This window comes from Alexandromys fortis, unplaced genomic scaffold, assembly GCF_014885135.2.
Source record: "Alexandromys fortis isolate MF-2015 unplaced genomic scaffold, M_Fortis_MF-2015_v1.1 scaffold_3, whole genome shotgun sequence".
Taxonomy (NCBI): Eukaryota; Metazoa; Chordata; class Mammalia; order Rodentia; family Cricetidae; genus Alexandromys; species Alexandromys fortis.
Window position 1 is genome coordinate 12,152,519 of NW_026067909.1, and position 12,695 is coordinate 12,165,213.

The 12,695-nt window shown below is 50.1% G+C and overlaps 1 protein-coding gene across 5 annotated transcripts in view; it reads left to right on the plus strand.

The window, feature by feature from the left end:
• The window catches only part of Shank2 (SH3 and multiple ankyrin repeat domains 2), a 434,250-nt gene that overhangs the window by 104,925 nt on the left and 316,630 nt on the right, over positions 1-12,695 (plus strand). For all 5 annotated transcript variants that reach the window (XM_050137009.1, XM_050137013.1, XM_050137010.1 and 2 more), the window contains exon 10: positions 5,959-6,036. In XM_050137009.1, coding sequence (XP_049992966.1) covers positions 5,959-6,036 — 78 coding nt within the window. The remainder of the gene's footprint in view (positions 1-5,958; positions 6,037-12,695) is intronic.

The window sequence follows — 12,695 nt, forward strand, 5'->3', positions numbered from 1 at the left end:
AGTTGACTTTCCAGGGTTCATTGGTAAAGACCTTCTGCTCTGGTCACCGCCTGGACCCTCCTATCACACATCAGCTCAGCAGCCACAGTACAGCAGGCAAAAGCAAGAAGTCATGGAGAGTGACGATACTGCAAGACAGTGATTTATTCAGTGGGTGCAGGGTGATCTGGCCCATGGACTGTTGGCCACGCTGTGGAGTAGAAGCTACCCTGTCTTTCTCTCCCACCCCACCTCACTTATAGATTTGGCCTTCCTCAGGGCTGGGTGACTCCCACCCTACAGGCCAGTGAGCCTGAGCAAGAGTGGGGAGAGCTGTCTCCTCCACAAAGCTGGTCCCTCATCAGGGCAGCCTGCTACTGCCCAACTTCAAACGGTATGCCTGTTCTCTGCATTCTGGGACAGATTCATCCTAGGTGACTAAGCTGGATATTAGCTGCCTGCCTTGTGTCACCGCCAGGGATGCTGCATTGTTTATAGGCTCTGGAGTGGCTGGCCACACAGCCCCTGACACCATGACAAGCTGGGATGTCAGTGAGTGTACCAGAATCTGTCCTCCCCTGGATGGTAGGGGGTCTTCAGTCTCTGCCTCAGCCCTTCCTTAGCCTGTAACTGAGTCTGAATTATGAGTGAAGCTGTCTCAGCACAGCTCCGAGAGTGAGTCTTGCATAGTTTCCCAGAGCTCACAGGAGCTGTCCCAGGAGTGAAGGGTAACCCAGCCTTTGGCACTAAACATGTATAGTCTTCAGTCTGTCCCCTTTGTATCACCACTTTGCTGACATCTGTGCCCACGACCCCTGTCTATAGATGTGTGGTCAGTGTGGATGCACAGGCTTGGTTACGGATGGCAGAGACCACACCAGCAACATTATATAGGAAGTGGGGTCAGACCTGATGCTGAGGATGTGCCCTGGGGAGGGACAGAATTTAGAAGGGCAGGAATTGGGGCAGGGAGAGAAGTGGCCTCAGGGACATAGGGTAGTGACAAGGAGGCCTGGTCCACTGGACTCTATTGAGTGTAAACTGTGCAGTTGGGCACCCGTATTTTCCTTGAATCCAGGATTTCTAAGAGGCTGAAGTAGAAATCAAACATCTCTGATACCTAGCATGGGGGAAGGGCTCAGCAATTCGAAGCTATAGTGGTGATGTTGAAGGTATTGATGGTGGTGGCAGTGATGGTGACCATGATGTTGAAGATGGTGTTCATAGAGGTAATGCTGGTGATACTGTTGCTGGTGATAATGAGGTGATGGTGGGGATGGTGGTTATAGTGAAGATAGAGGGAATGATGATGAGGATGGTGATGATGATAGTGATGGTGGTGATGGTACTTATGGTGAAGGTGGTGATGATAATGAGGGTGATGATGGTAATGGAGTGATAATGGTTGTAGTAATGACAGTGATGGCGGTGATATTAAGCTTGATGGTGATGGTGGTGGTGGTGATGCTACTGATACTGATTGTCCTTAATTAGCCGCTCCTTAGATCTGGAAGCCCCAGGTATGTAGAATGCTGTGCATGCTTTATCAATTTCATCAGGACACTTCTAATAAAAACACACTGTGATCAGAATATTCTTTCCTCTCATGCAATCAACTAATTAGGGCTTTGATTGTAAGCAGCAAATTGATTCTAATCTTTGGGCTCTCTCCCCTCCTGCTGGCTTCCCAAGAGCTCCAGAGGGAGAAAGCAACACCCTGAATAATGAAGGATCAGAGGAAGCTTAAATACCAAAGGTTACTTGAGCAGCCTAGCTTGTCTAGAAGATAAACACACACACCCCCACAAGCACACATGCATATGCACACAAGCACATACACACACACATGCACACACACAGCACACACACAAAAGCACACATGTAACACACATGCACACAAGCACACACACATACATATGAACATGTACTCCTTCTCTTGGTAGTATGCCTTTTGTATCTGTGTGAAGGGAAGTGTTTTCAGTGTGTATCTCTGTGCCTTGCTGGTTTCTCATGGGATATGTGCCCACTCTGTGGCTATTTCCCTGGGGCCATCAGAGGGCCATCATTCCCATAGGCATAATGGCTGTTGGTCTCTTAGAATGGACTGCTGTCTGGTGATGAAATGAAGCACTTTGATCAAAAGCCACTAGGAGAGGAATGGGTTCATTTGGCTTACACTTCTAGGACACAGTTTATCACTGAGGAAAGTCAAGGCAGGAACTTGAAGCAGAAACTATATAGGAATGTTGCTTGCTGGCTCACTCAGGTTCATATTTAGCTATCTTTCTACTTTTTAAAGAATTTATTTATTATGCATACAGTGTTCTGCTGACATGTACATGCCAAAAGATGAAACCAGACCTCATAATAGATGGTTGTGAGCCACCATGTGGTTGCTGGGAATTGAACACAGGACCTCTGGAAGAGGTCTGAGTCGTCTTGCCAGCCTTAGCTACCTTTCTTATAGCCTAGGACCACTTGCCTAGGGAATAGTGCTGCCCACAGTGGGCTGATCCCTCCTACGTTAATTAACAACCAAGACAATCACCGACAGACATTCCCACAGACTGATCTGATCTGGGCACTCGTTCTCCCGAGACTCCCTTCTCAGCTGACTCCGTGCTGTGTCAAGTTGACAGGTAGAGCCAAGTAGGACAGATAATACTGTACAGTCTTTCCTCAGAGAGCCTGTGGATACCACTGACTGGTGTTTCCTCCATACTGGTCAGCAGATCCAGGTTAGGAAGTGGTATAGCTAGGCTTCCATTCCACCCACCCCAGCCTTTGTGGGATGGATGGAGCTCAGGGGGTACAGGTTAAGCATATGAAGTAGCCTGGTCCTTTTCGGGGGGTACAATATTAAGATTGCAAACTTACCTTCTGTCTTCGCCCTTTACGTACCAGCCTTTTCCTGAGTGAGTTCATCTTTGGTCCGTGGTTGCCACCACAGGTTATGTCCAAGGATAACTTAACCTGGAAATGAGGTCCTGCCTTGTGTCTGAACAATGAATGACTCATGACTGTGACATTCTCGTGATGGTGCTTCGTGTAGCTGTGCTGTAGGTGTGAAGTCCTGGATTGGTCTTGGCAGTGCTGGCCCTTCTGGACAAACATGGACTGCAACTCTGGCTTTATCCTTCTCCACTGTTTGCCAGGCCCAATAGAAACACACCATTTCCAAGCTCCCTGGTGGTATATGCCCCAGCTCATCCCTTACCCATGCCCATGCAAGCTGCTTTGATGGCCATATTCTCCCTGACATGGTCCATTTCTTCCAGACAGGCCCTATCTATGTGGCACTTCCAACTCTTCTTCCCAATGGCACTTCTTGGCATCCATGCCTCATACGTCTGGTACCTAGATTCTGTCATTTAGTGACATCAGCTTTGCCTACCCACAGACTTTGGTGCTTTCTAGAATGTCAGTATTCCCCAGTATCTCACAATAATGAACCCTGCTCACCTGATGCCCCCACCACCTGGTGGCCTCTTAGGAGATCCAGTCCCTGTGATCCTCCCTGCTCTGTAACTGATGTCCTTTTCTATGGAGCTCGAAGCTGAGCTTCATGTGACACCCATCTTGCTTGTCCAGGTCTGTCCCCTATTGGTCCATCTCCACCTGCCCCATCACCCATCCTTGCCAAGGCCTCTGATGCCCCTCCCAGGACCACAGTATTCACAGTTCAAGCCCAGCTGTCATTGTATATTTGGGTCTCTACTGAAAAATACTGAGACCTGCCCTATAGTGCCTTCCCGTGATTCTCCTGCACTTGCCTGCTTCTGCGATGTCTCTGTGTTTGTCTGTCTGTGGGGATCCTGACGCCTGTGACCACAGCTTCTCTTCTTGTTACACCAGGGCTCAGCCTATTGACCGCCAGTCTCATCTTCATCAGACACACCCTGTCTTCCTTTGAAGGCCACACAAAGACCTTCAGAACAGCCCAGCCTGAGTTGGCTGCTGCTTGTGTCCCTGCCCTCCTCCACCTTCCCACCACCACCAGTCGCATGAACCGTGACGCTCTGCTTTGTCCCCAGGGACTGACATGGCCATTGACTTGTCTACTTCCTACATGCATGGGTGACTGTGACTTCTCAGCCTGTCCCTTCACCTGCAAAATAGACAGGATAATGGCACCCCACAGCTCATGGAGCCCGCGACTCGGGGCCCATGGCTAAGTGCAGGGTGGCCTCAGAAAGACTGCCCTCAGGGAAGCTTCATATTTTTAAAGTGTCTCTGAAAATTTGCACAAAGAGAAAACCTGGCAGTAAAATGGTCCTTAGAAGATGAACATAAATTGCTGATGTATTCATACTTCATTGATTTTTTTTTTGAGGATGGAAACCTGCCAGATAAGACTCAAGCCATCCAAGAGAGTGCAGGGGAATGGTTAAGTTCTGCATCAATGCCTTCGGGCTGCCTGCTTCACCCTCCTGAAGCTTCAGATTGCCCTGGTTTCTCACCTCACCCTTCGTTTCCATTCTTCTTAATCAATTCATGCAAAGGCATTCTCACACACTAGTACTTCCTTCTTGTGACCTCTTGTTACCTCAGTGGAGTTCTGCGCCAGGCAAGTGAAGTGGAGTAGTGAGGGATAGAACACACGCGCGCGCACGCACGCACACACACACACACACACACACACACACACACACACACGTTGAAGCATAACTGTTAGTAAGATGCAGAAACCCCTGGCCCTTCAGTTCTGAAGAATGACTGGAACTGTTAACTAAGAATTTGGAGGAGTTCTGCCACGGTGTCCCTATGATATCAGAGAAATCAGGGCCCCCTCTTGGGGTTCTTGGTTTCATTAGTAAAGGAATGTAACAGCAGACTCAAATGGAAGCTTTTTATTAGAGTTGTGAAGAAAATCTCCAGGGCAGGCAAGCTGTGAACCTCCGCAGCTGCCTGAGGGAGACTGGAGAGACGGGAAAACCCATGCATGGAGTTCAGACCTGGAGGACAAGCAGCTGCATGACGGGGACCAGGCTTTAGGAAAAAAGTAAGGAAGCCCAAAATACCAAAAGAAAGCGTACTCAAACTCTGGCCAGCATCCAAAAGGAAGACACAGAAAAGAGGAAAGACTTTTGAGTCCTGCATCAGAAAGGAGAGCAGACTCAACTGAACCATGTGGAGGATCATAGGGCCTCTGCTAGGCAGAGGGAATTCTGGGAAGGAAAATGACAGTATCTCATTAAAGGGATAATTATTCCTTCCATCTCTTTAGCATGGCTTAAAGTAAACCCACCTTCTTAGGGGTGGTCTCTCCTTCCTAGAGGTCACTCCTTCTTCCTAGGGATGGCCCCTCCTCCCTTGGGGTGTCTCCTCTTTCCTAGGGGTTGCCCCTTAGCCAGACCACTAACCTGCCCAGCTGGAATGGTAGGTCTCCACTCAAGCCAGAGCAGCTGTATTAGAATGGCCTTGGCAGCCTGGCCATCATCAGAAGGGTGGGTCAGCCTTTTGGGTTGGTTCAATGGGCTCTGGAAACAGCCTTTGTGGGTGAGAGTAGAAAGGGCTTCTGGGCTCTTCTTCCCAGATCCCACCTGTGTGGCTGTGAATAACAGGACCAGGGGAGGCTTTATTCCTAGCCTTTTGTAGGAATGTCCTTGAGACTTAAGACAACTTCGAAAGGACTGCAGGATCCAGGAGGGGTTGCCCAGGAGCTTCAGGGGGTTATAAGCAGCCTTGTGGGTTCTGGGAACCAGTTTTGGGTCCTCTGCAAGAGCAGCACCCACTCTTAACCTCTAAGCCATCTCTCCGGTCCCAGCACCTGACATTTTCACATGGGTTCCATGGCTCAAACTCAGGTCCTCACACGTGCATGGCAATCACTTTACCGACCTCCCCACCCCCAGCCTTTCTTCGTTCTCCCTGGAAGTACTAAGTCAGGCTTTCCTATGAGCCTGAACTTAGCAGCCTCGTCTCTGGATAAAGTCCATGTCACCAGCTCACAAGCGACTTCCACTTTTCCGTTTGCAGGACAGCTGTGCCAGAGTGCTGCTGTTTCGGGGCGGAAACAAGGAATTGAAAAACTACAACAGCCAGACGCCATTTCAGGTAAAGAGAGCCTCCGACTCCACCACTCCACTGTGGCAGGTGCCGCTCTGAGGCGGCATTGGGCCAGTGACTGTGGCCACAGTACCTCATGCGGGAGGAGGCGCTGCATGGTTCTGTTTGCCCGTCCACGCAGCCTGCTTCCTTTAGACCGAAAAGTGGGAATAATGCTGAGACTCATCTCTGTAGAAAGCTCTAGAAAGGCAATGAAGTAAGGCCACTTTCGGTTCTGTAGCCGTTGGAAAGTGCTGAGTAAATCGTCTGTCTCAAGGAGTGCAAACTTGATGGGCAGGGGTTTGTCACTTTCTGTGTTCTCCCCTCTGCCGTCCCGGCGGGGAGGGCGAGCAGCCTCCACTGGGCCTTGCCTGGCACATGACCTTCTGGGAACATACAACTCAGTTCATAATCGTTAATGAATTAGGAAAAATGCATAGGACACCAAAGTTAACATCTTAACCATTTAAAAAGGTTTGACAAAACCAATTTGGTGGCATTAAGAGCTTTCAGAATGTCGCTCAGCACTTACTGCCCTCTGGGTAAGAGCTCTATCAGCACTCCCAAAGGAGGTCCTGATCCCCCTAAAGTGCCGCTTCTGTTCCTCCCCCACCGCCTAAGCAGCCACTCATCTACCTTCCGCTTCAGTGGAACCTTCTCTTCTGGTCAGTTCATACAAAGGGAAACATGGAGCATGACGCTGTAGGCTTGATTTCCAGTGAGGGATCAGCCCTCCATTTATTTGGTGTTCAACATGGACAACCCACATCTCCTAACACATCCCACTGTAGAGCAGCATGTTTCCCATGGAGCTTCAGGCCGGATTCCCACACTGAGAGATGCAGAAAGGGAGAGGTGAAGGGTTTTTCTTGTCGTACAGGATCAGAGGGTAAAGCCTTTTGTTGGTGACCAGGAACCCTGTAATCCTTGTACTCACCATGTTCTAACGCAGCTGCTCAGCCTAGACCCTGGCCAGTGATGACTGTTACTTGGCACTGAGCTGATGTCATGGTTCTAGAGGCTGTGGTTTGCTGGAAAACGAATAAATTCTTCAGGGCTATTCTGGGCCCCCTTTCTCCAGGGGTTTGGAATGTCCTTCCTTGCTGGGGGTTCCAGGGTGCCCTGTGCCATTGGTATCAGGTATATTTGTTTTGTTTTAAGATTAAGGTCACTTTGTCTTCTCTAGGGACTTTCTTCTTCATGAGGTCATAAGCAGGGTCCTGGGATGCCCCACTGTAGTATCATACACGGTATGAGCTGCCTTGGAAATGTCCACAAGGAAACGAACCTGGGCACACACGTGCCCATGCATGGCTGTTCTTAGGGAGTTTCCATGTAAATCTAGACAGGCGTCTGCTTAGCCTGTCCTCACTAGGAGTTGTGGCCCAGTGTCTTCTTTCCTGTCTTCTTAGAGGTGGCCATGGCAAAGCTGACTACATTGTTGATGGGTGTGATCAGTCCAGCCTTTAGCCCGGTCCCCAGCCCTAAAGGGAAAGGCTGGAAACCCCAGCTCTGATTTGCTGCTGTCCCTGCATCAGCCTCAACCTGAGGGAGACTGTGAGCTAAGTTGGTCCTGTCTCATTCTTAAGTTTATGCCTAGAGAATCCCAAGGGCTATTAAGAGCTCTGCTTATAAATGAAGGTAAAGGCTGAATATGTGGTGTGTGTGTGTGTGTGTATTCAAGAGCAGGTTCATGTGTGCATAGGTGCACATGCACGTGTGTCATTCCTCAGTACATACTGTCTGCCCTGATTGGGTCTCTCACTTGGTCTTGAATCTATAAAGTAGTCTGGACTGGCAGGCCTCAGAACCCCAAGGCACCTGCCTTGCACCCCTCAGTGCTGGGCTTGTAGGCACATGCCACCACACCCCCACTTTTTAAAAAATGAGATCTGGAGATCAAACTTAGTTCCTCATGTGGGAGCCATCATCTCCCAAGTCCCCAAATATGTATCTCTTGTCCATCACAACAGTACAGGTGCTGGAGTCAGGTAAGAATCTGGCACTATTGTCGGCCATACTGGCTAGAAGCCTGTTGTTCTCGCCAAGGGCATGTGGCTGGGGAAGCCGCTCATTTCTATGTCTCTGCTCTCCAAAATTCTGCAAGTCTTATTTGGGATTCAGGCTCTGTGTTCCCATAGAAACGGGAGTCGGAGTTGTATTTCTAGACGAGGGACAGGAGCCTGAACTACCCGAAGTGTGACTGGCAGACGATACATATTTATGATGGAAAGTAATCGGAGTTGAATCTGCCATCTCGGCCAGGCCAGTTCGCAGCACACTTGAATGACAGCCACTTGCAGGTGATGCTGCTTGCAGGTGCTGGGGGAGATGAGGTCAGCCAGGCCACACCCTGCTCCCACCGAGAGCACATCAGGTGGACAGATCACCAACGAGTAAGCAGACATGTACTATAATATGTCAGGTCTGCTAGACAGCAAGAGAGGCAAAGCATGGTGGGAGAGCAGAGTGAAGTGGAGGCTGGTACCCCAGATGACCTTCGTGACACCAGAGCAGAGGCCAGGAGAAAGGAAGGAAAGGACCGACAGAAGGAGGTCTGGAGCTGGTGGCTTGTGCAAAGGCCCTGGGGTCAGCCTGTACCAGATTTTGGACAGCAACCAGCCAGGGAGGGTGCAGAGCTGGGCACCAGCGGTTCGAAATGAGCAGGACTATAAGGTTTTGGATCTGATTCTGTGTGCATGATCAGCAGAGCAGAAGAGAGCCAGTCACCGTGCCACATGATTGGCAGTGTGGATGAGATCTTAGAGCATGAATGAGTTGTCTGGGCTCCGAGACACATAGAGCCCGCTGCCAATGTATGGGACAGTGGAATTGCAGTTTTAAGAAATGAGAATCCAGACCTGAGTCCCATTACCTTGTATCCCAAGTGCTCGGTGGAGCTGGGAGTCATTCATTCACAAAGCTGGTTCCTGTGCTGCTCAGTAGTGATGGACGACCTGATAGGATCTAGACTCACACAGTAGACAAGTCTCTGGGAACGGCTTGAATGTCAAGGCTCTTCAAAGGAATGCGAGCAAAGAGATAGCAGCAGCTGGAGGGGGACCAAGGTCAGTGTAAAGCTGACTTACCAGGTTCTGTTGACAGAGGTTTCTGTCCCGTTCTGTTCTGCAGCCAGTTAGTCCCAAAGAAACACACAGAGGCCTACATTAATTATAAACTGGTTGGCCTATTAGCTTAGACTTTCTTATTAACTAACTCTTACATCTTGAATTAACCCATAATTCTTGTCTGTGTTAGCCACGTGGCTTGGTACCTTTTATCAGTGAGGCATTCTCATCTTGCATCCTCTGCGTCTGGGTGATTACTGCAGACTCAGCCTTTTCTCTTCCCAGAATTCTCCTGTTCTGGTCACCCTGCCTATACTTCCTTCCTGGATACTGGCCAATTAGTATTTTATTAAACCAGTACAAGTGACCAATCTTTACAGGGTACAAGACGATTGTCCCATAGCAGAGTTCAGGGGCTGAACGTAGGTTTCCAGAGGAAGAAGAAACATGCAAAGACCTCTCAGGACAGTACCTGAGAGGAAGTCCTGTGGCCCACAGCTTGGAAGGGACTCAGAGCACAGTATAATAGTTGACAGATGTCATAACAGAGACAGGTATCCCAAGGGCCCAGAGCTCTAAGAATAGAAATAAAAATGGCATCCTAAAGGTTTGCAGGGAAAACCACGGTTTCATAGGAGGGCCAGGCACTTTGGAGACAGCAGGGAAAACTCATTGACAAGAGCCATGGACATTCTTCCTGCACCTCAGGGGTGGGGTGTTCAGTCATGTGATTGGCAACACATTCTCACAAAGACGGCTCCTGGGGCTGCTGTAGGACACTGCCCCCAATGAAGGGCTAGATTGTCACACAGGGAAACCATGAGCTCAGGGAGACTCAGCCCTGTGGGGAGCCAGATGGCCTCAGGAGCAGTGAGGAAGGGGGAGGTGAGCTGTCAGTGATGACACTGGGCAGAAGGAGCTTGTCTGTGGGCTCGTACTGGAGGAGCTTGCTTTTCCACAGTCGGCCCCTGTCAGAACCCAACAGTGACTAGAGGTGAGCAGGCAGATGTTAAAATATGGCCATTGCTCCCTGAAGGGCCGCCTGCTCTGTGTACTTACGGGGAGCCATCTGCCTGGCCGTGGCAGAGGTAGGTGACACCGTAGCACGGACACTACATGGTGATTAGCTAATGCCTGACACACTTGTTCAGGTCCGGGGCAGATGAGCAGAGTTTAGCCAGAAGACACCAAGGAGGACCGCCAGCCATGTTTTCTGTACACTTGGGCAAGAGACATGTGAGAGGCATGACCAGCACAGGTGTGGTGTGTGGTCAGGAATGGGGTGGCTTATCACCAGTGTGAACGATTTGATTCTCTTAGCCTGGATGTGTGACATAAATGAATCAAAACTTGATTTGGAATTTTGATAATCTCTCACATTTCCACATCCCACCGTTCCCCGATCTCCCAGGCATTGCTGAAGAGCACATAGCTCTTGGGATCGCCAGGGAGTCCCTCTGGCCCAGCCATCTCTGTTGCTCCCCAGCCTGACCCCAGCTTCCTAGGAGGTCTGGGTACCTGCTCAGTCCTCACACTTTCTTGTACTCTGAGAGGAATACCTCAGCTTCTCCAGGTTTCTGGGGGCTACAGCCTGGCCCAAACCCAGATGCCAAAGCCAAGCCTGACCCCTAGCCACTTTCTTCCTGGACCTGGATACAAATGGGCCACCGGCTTCTCCTGAGTCCCCTGGGCCTGGCTCTGACATCCTGATAGCTAAGCCCCTGCTTATCAAAGTGTCTCAGTCTCTCTCTGCCACCACTGTCCCTAGGGACAGGATCTCTCAGGTGTAGGTGACTCCTATGCAGCCAAGTGACAGAAACCACATGCTCTGCAGCCAAGTGGGACTCCATGCCCCATTCCCACCTGGCCAGGGAAATTTCTGTCCCCCTTCAGACATACCTTTGCAGTAGCCTGTCGTTTTTCTCTCTGCATGTGGGTTATGAGTAGTTCATGACTCGGTCTCTGCAGCTGAGGCACAGCTGCATCTTCCTTCTATCTCTGTGATCTTGGTGTCCAGCCTCTGATGGACCCTCAGGAAAGAGAACTGGGTAGACAGCTACTGGGTAAGGAGCAGCCTGCCCACAGCTTCATGTAGTTTCTCGTGACTACCACTAGGGGGCGGTGCGAGCATGGATCACCTCCGTGCCAGGTATACAAGAGGAGAAGCTTGAAAAATGCAAATGATTACAGTTATAGTTGGTCCAGGGTTTTAACTCAATGGGATTTAGGATCAGCTAGAAAATGCCTCTGGGTGTGTCTATGAGGCATTTCAAGAGGATTTTTTCTTGCTTTTTAAATTGATTTTGTGTGTGTGTGTGTGTGTGTGTGTGTGTGTGTGTGTGTGTGTGTTGTATATGGGTGTATACACAGGGCCACACACCAGGAGGCAGAAAGCAGAGTCAATTCTGTTTGTATTCTTTTCACCTTGTTACTTGACTCAGGTTCTCACTGAATCTGGAGCTTACAGATCTGGCTACCCAGGCCTGCTAAGGAGCCCCAGGGTTCATTGCATCTCCAGTCGGTGGGGAATTGAACTCTGTCCCTCAGACATGCACAGTAGGTCCTCTACCCCCGAGCCATCTCCTCAGCCCCTCTAGAGAGGTTTTAGCTCAGGAGGAAGATCCTGGATGGTGTCACCATCTCATGGACTGGCATCCAGGACTGGCTACAGAGGAGAAGGCAAGCTGAGTACCAGTGTTCATCTCTCCGCTTCCCGCTGTGGGTGTGGTGTGATCAGCCGCCCCACACTCCTGGCCTCATCCCTTCCCCACCATGATGAATGGTGTCCTGTGAGCCAAAGCTAACCCTTCCTCACATCGCTTTCATTTTCTGTATTTATTTACTTATTTATTTCTGCATGCATATGTGGGTGTGTATGTGGAGGTCAGAGGGCAACTCACAAGAGTCCGTTCTCTCCTTCCACGGTGTGGATCCCAAGGCTTGGACATTAGTCTCGGCGGTGGGCACCTTCATCCACTGCACCACCTTCTGTTAATTATTCTGTCTCAGCATCGAGAGAAGTCTCTAGTATAGTCCTGTGGTGGGAGACCTTCGCTGGGGACAACGACGAAAGGGGCAGGCCTTCTCTCACACACCAGATAGATACTCAGGATTCCCAGGTGTGGCACAGTTTGAATGTCACGGGCATAGTGGGAACTCCATCTCTACCAAAACTATAGAATGTCATTAGCTTCGATCTCTTTCCAGAAGCAGAGGGGTCTATGGGGGGACACAGTGTGGCACTTGGATCCCCATTTCATTCCAGTCTCACTGGCTGACCTGGGATATTGTTCATGAAGGTTAAACATGCAGAGGTCACAGGTCACATCACAGTAGCCAGTCCCTGTGTGGTCCATGGTAGATGTCAGCCTTCCCCTTTGTGGCCTCTCATACTTTCCAGAATATTCCTGAGTGGCTTTTCCGTGGAGAGTGCCGTGGGTCCGTAGCACTAAGCCCAGCCAGAACTGGTTACCTGGCATCTGCAGTCAGGAAGTAGAGAGATGAAGACTGGTGCTCAGCTCACTTTGGTTTTATTCCTGAGGCCTCAGCTTAGTGAGATGGTGCCTCTGGCTCTTCCTGCCTCAGTTAGCCAACTCTGGA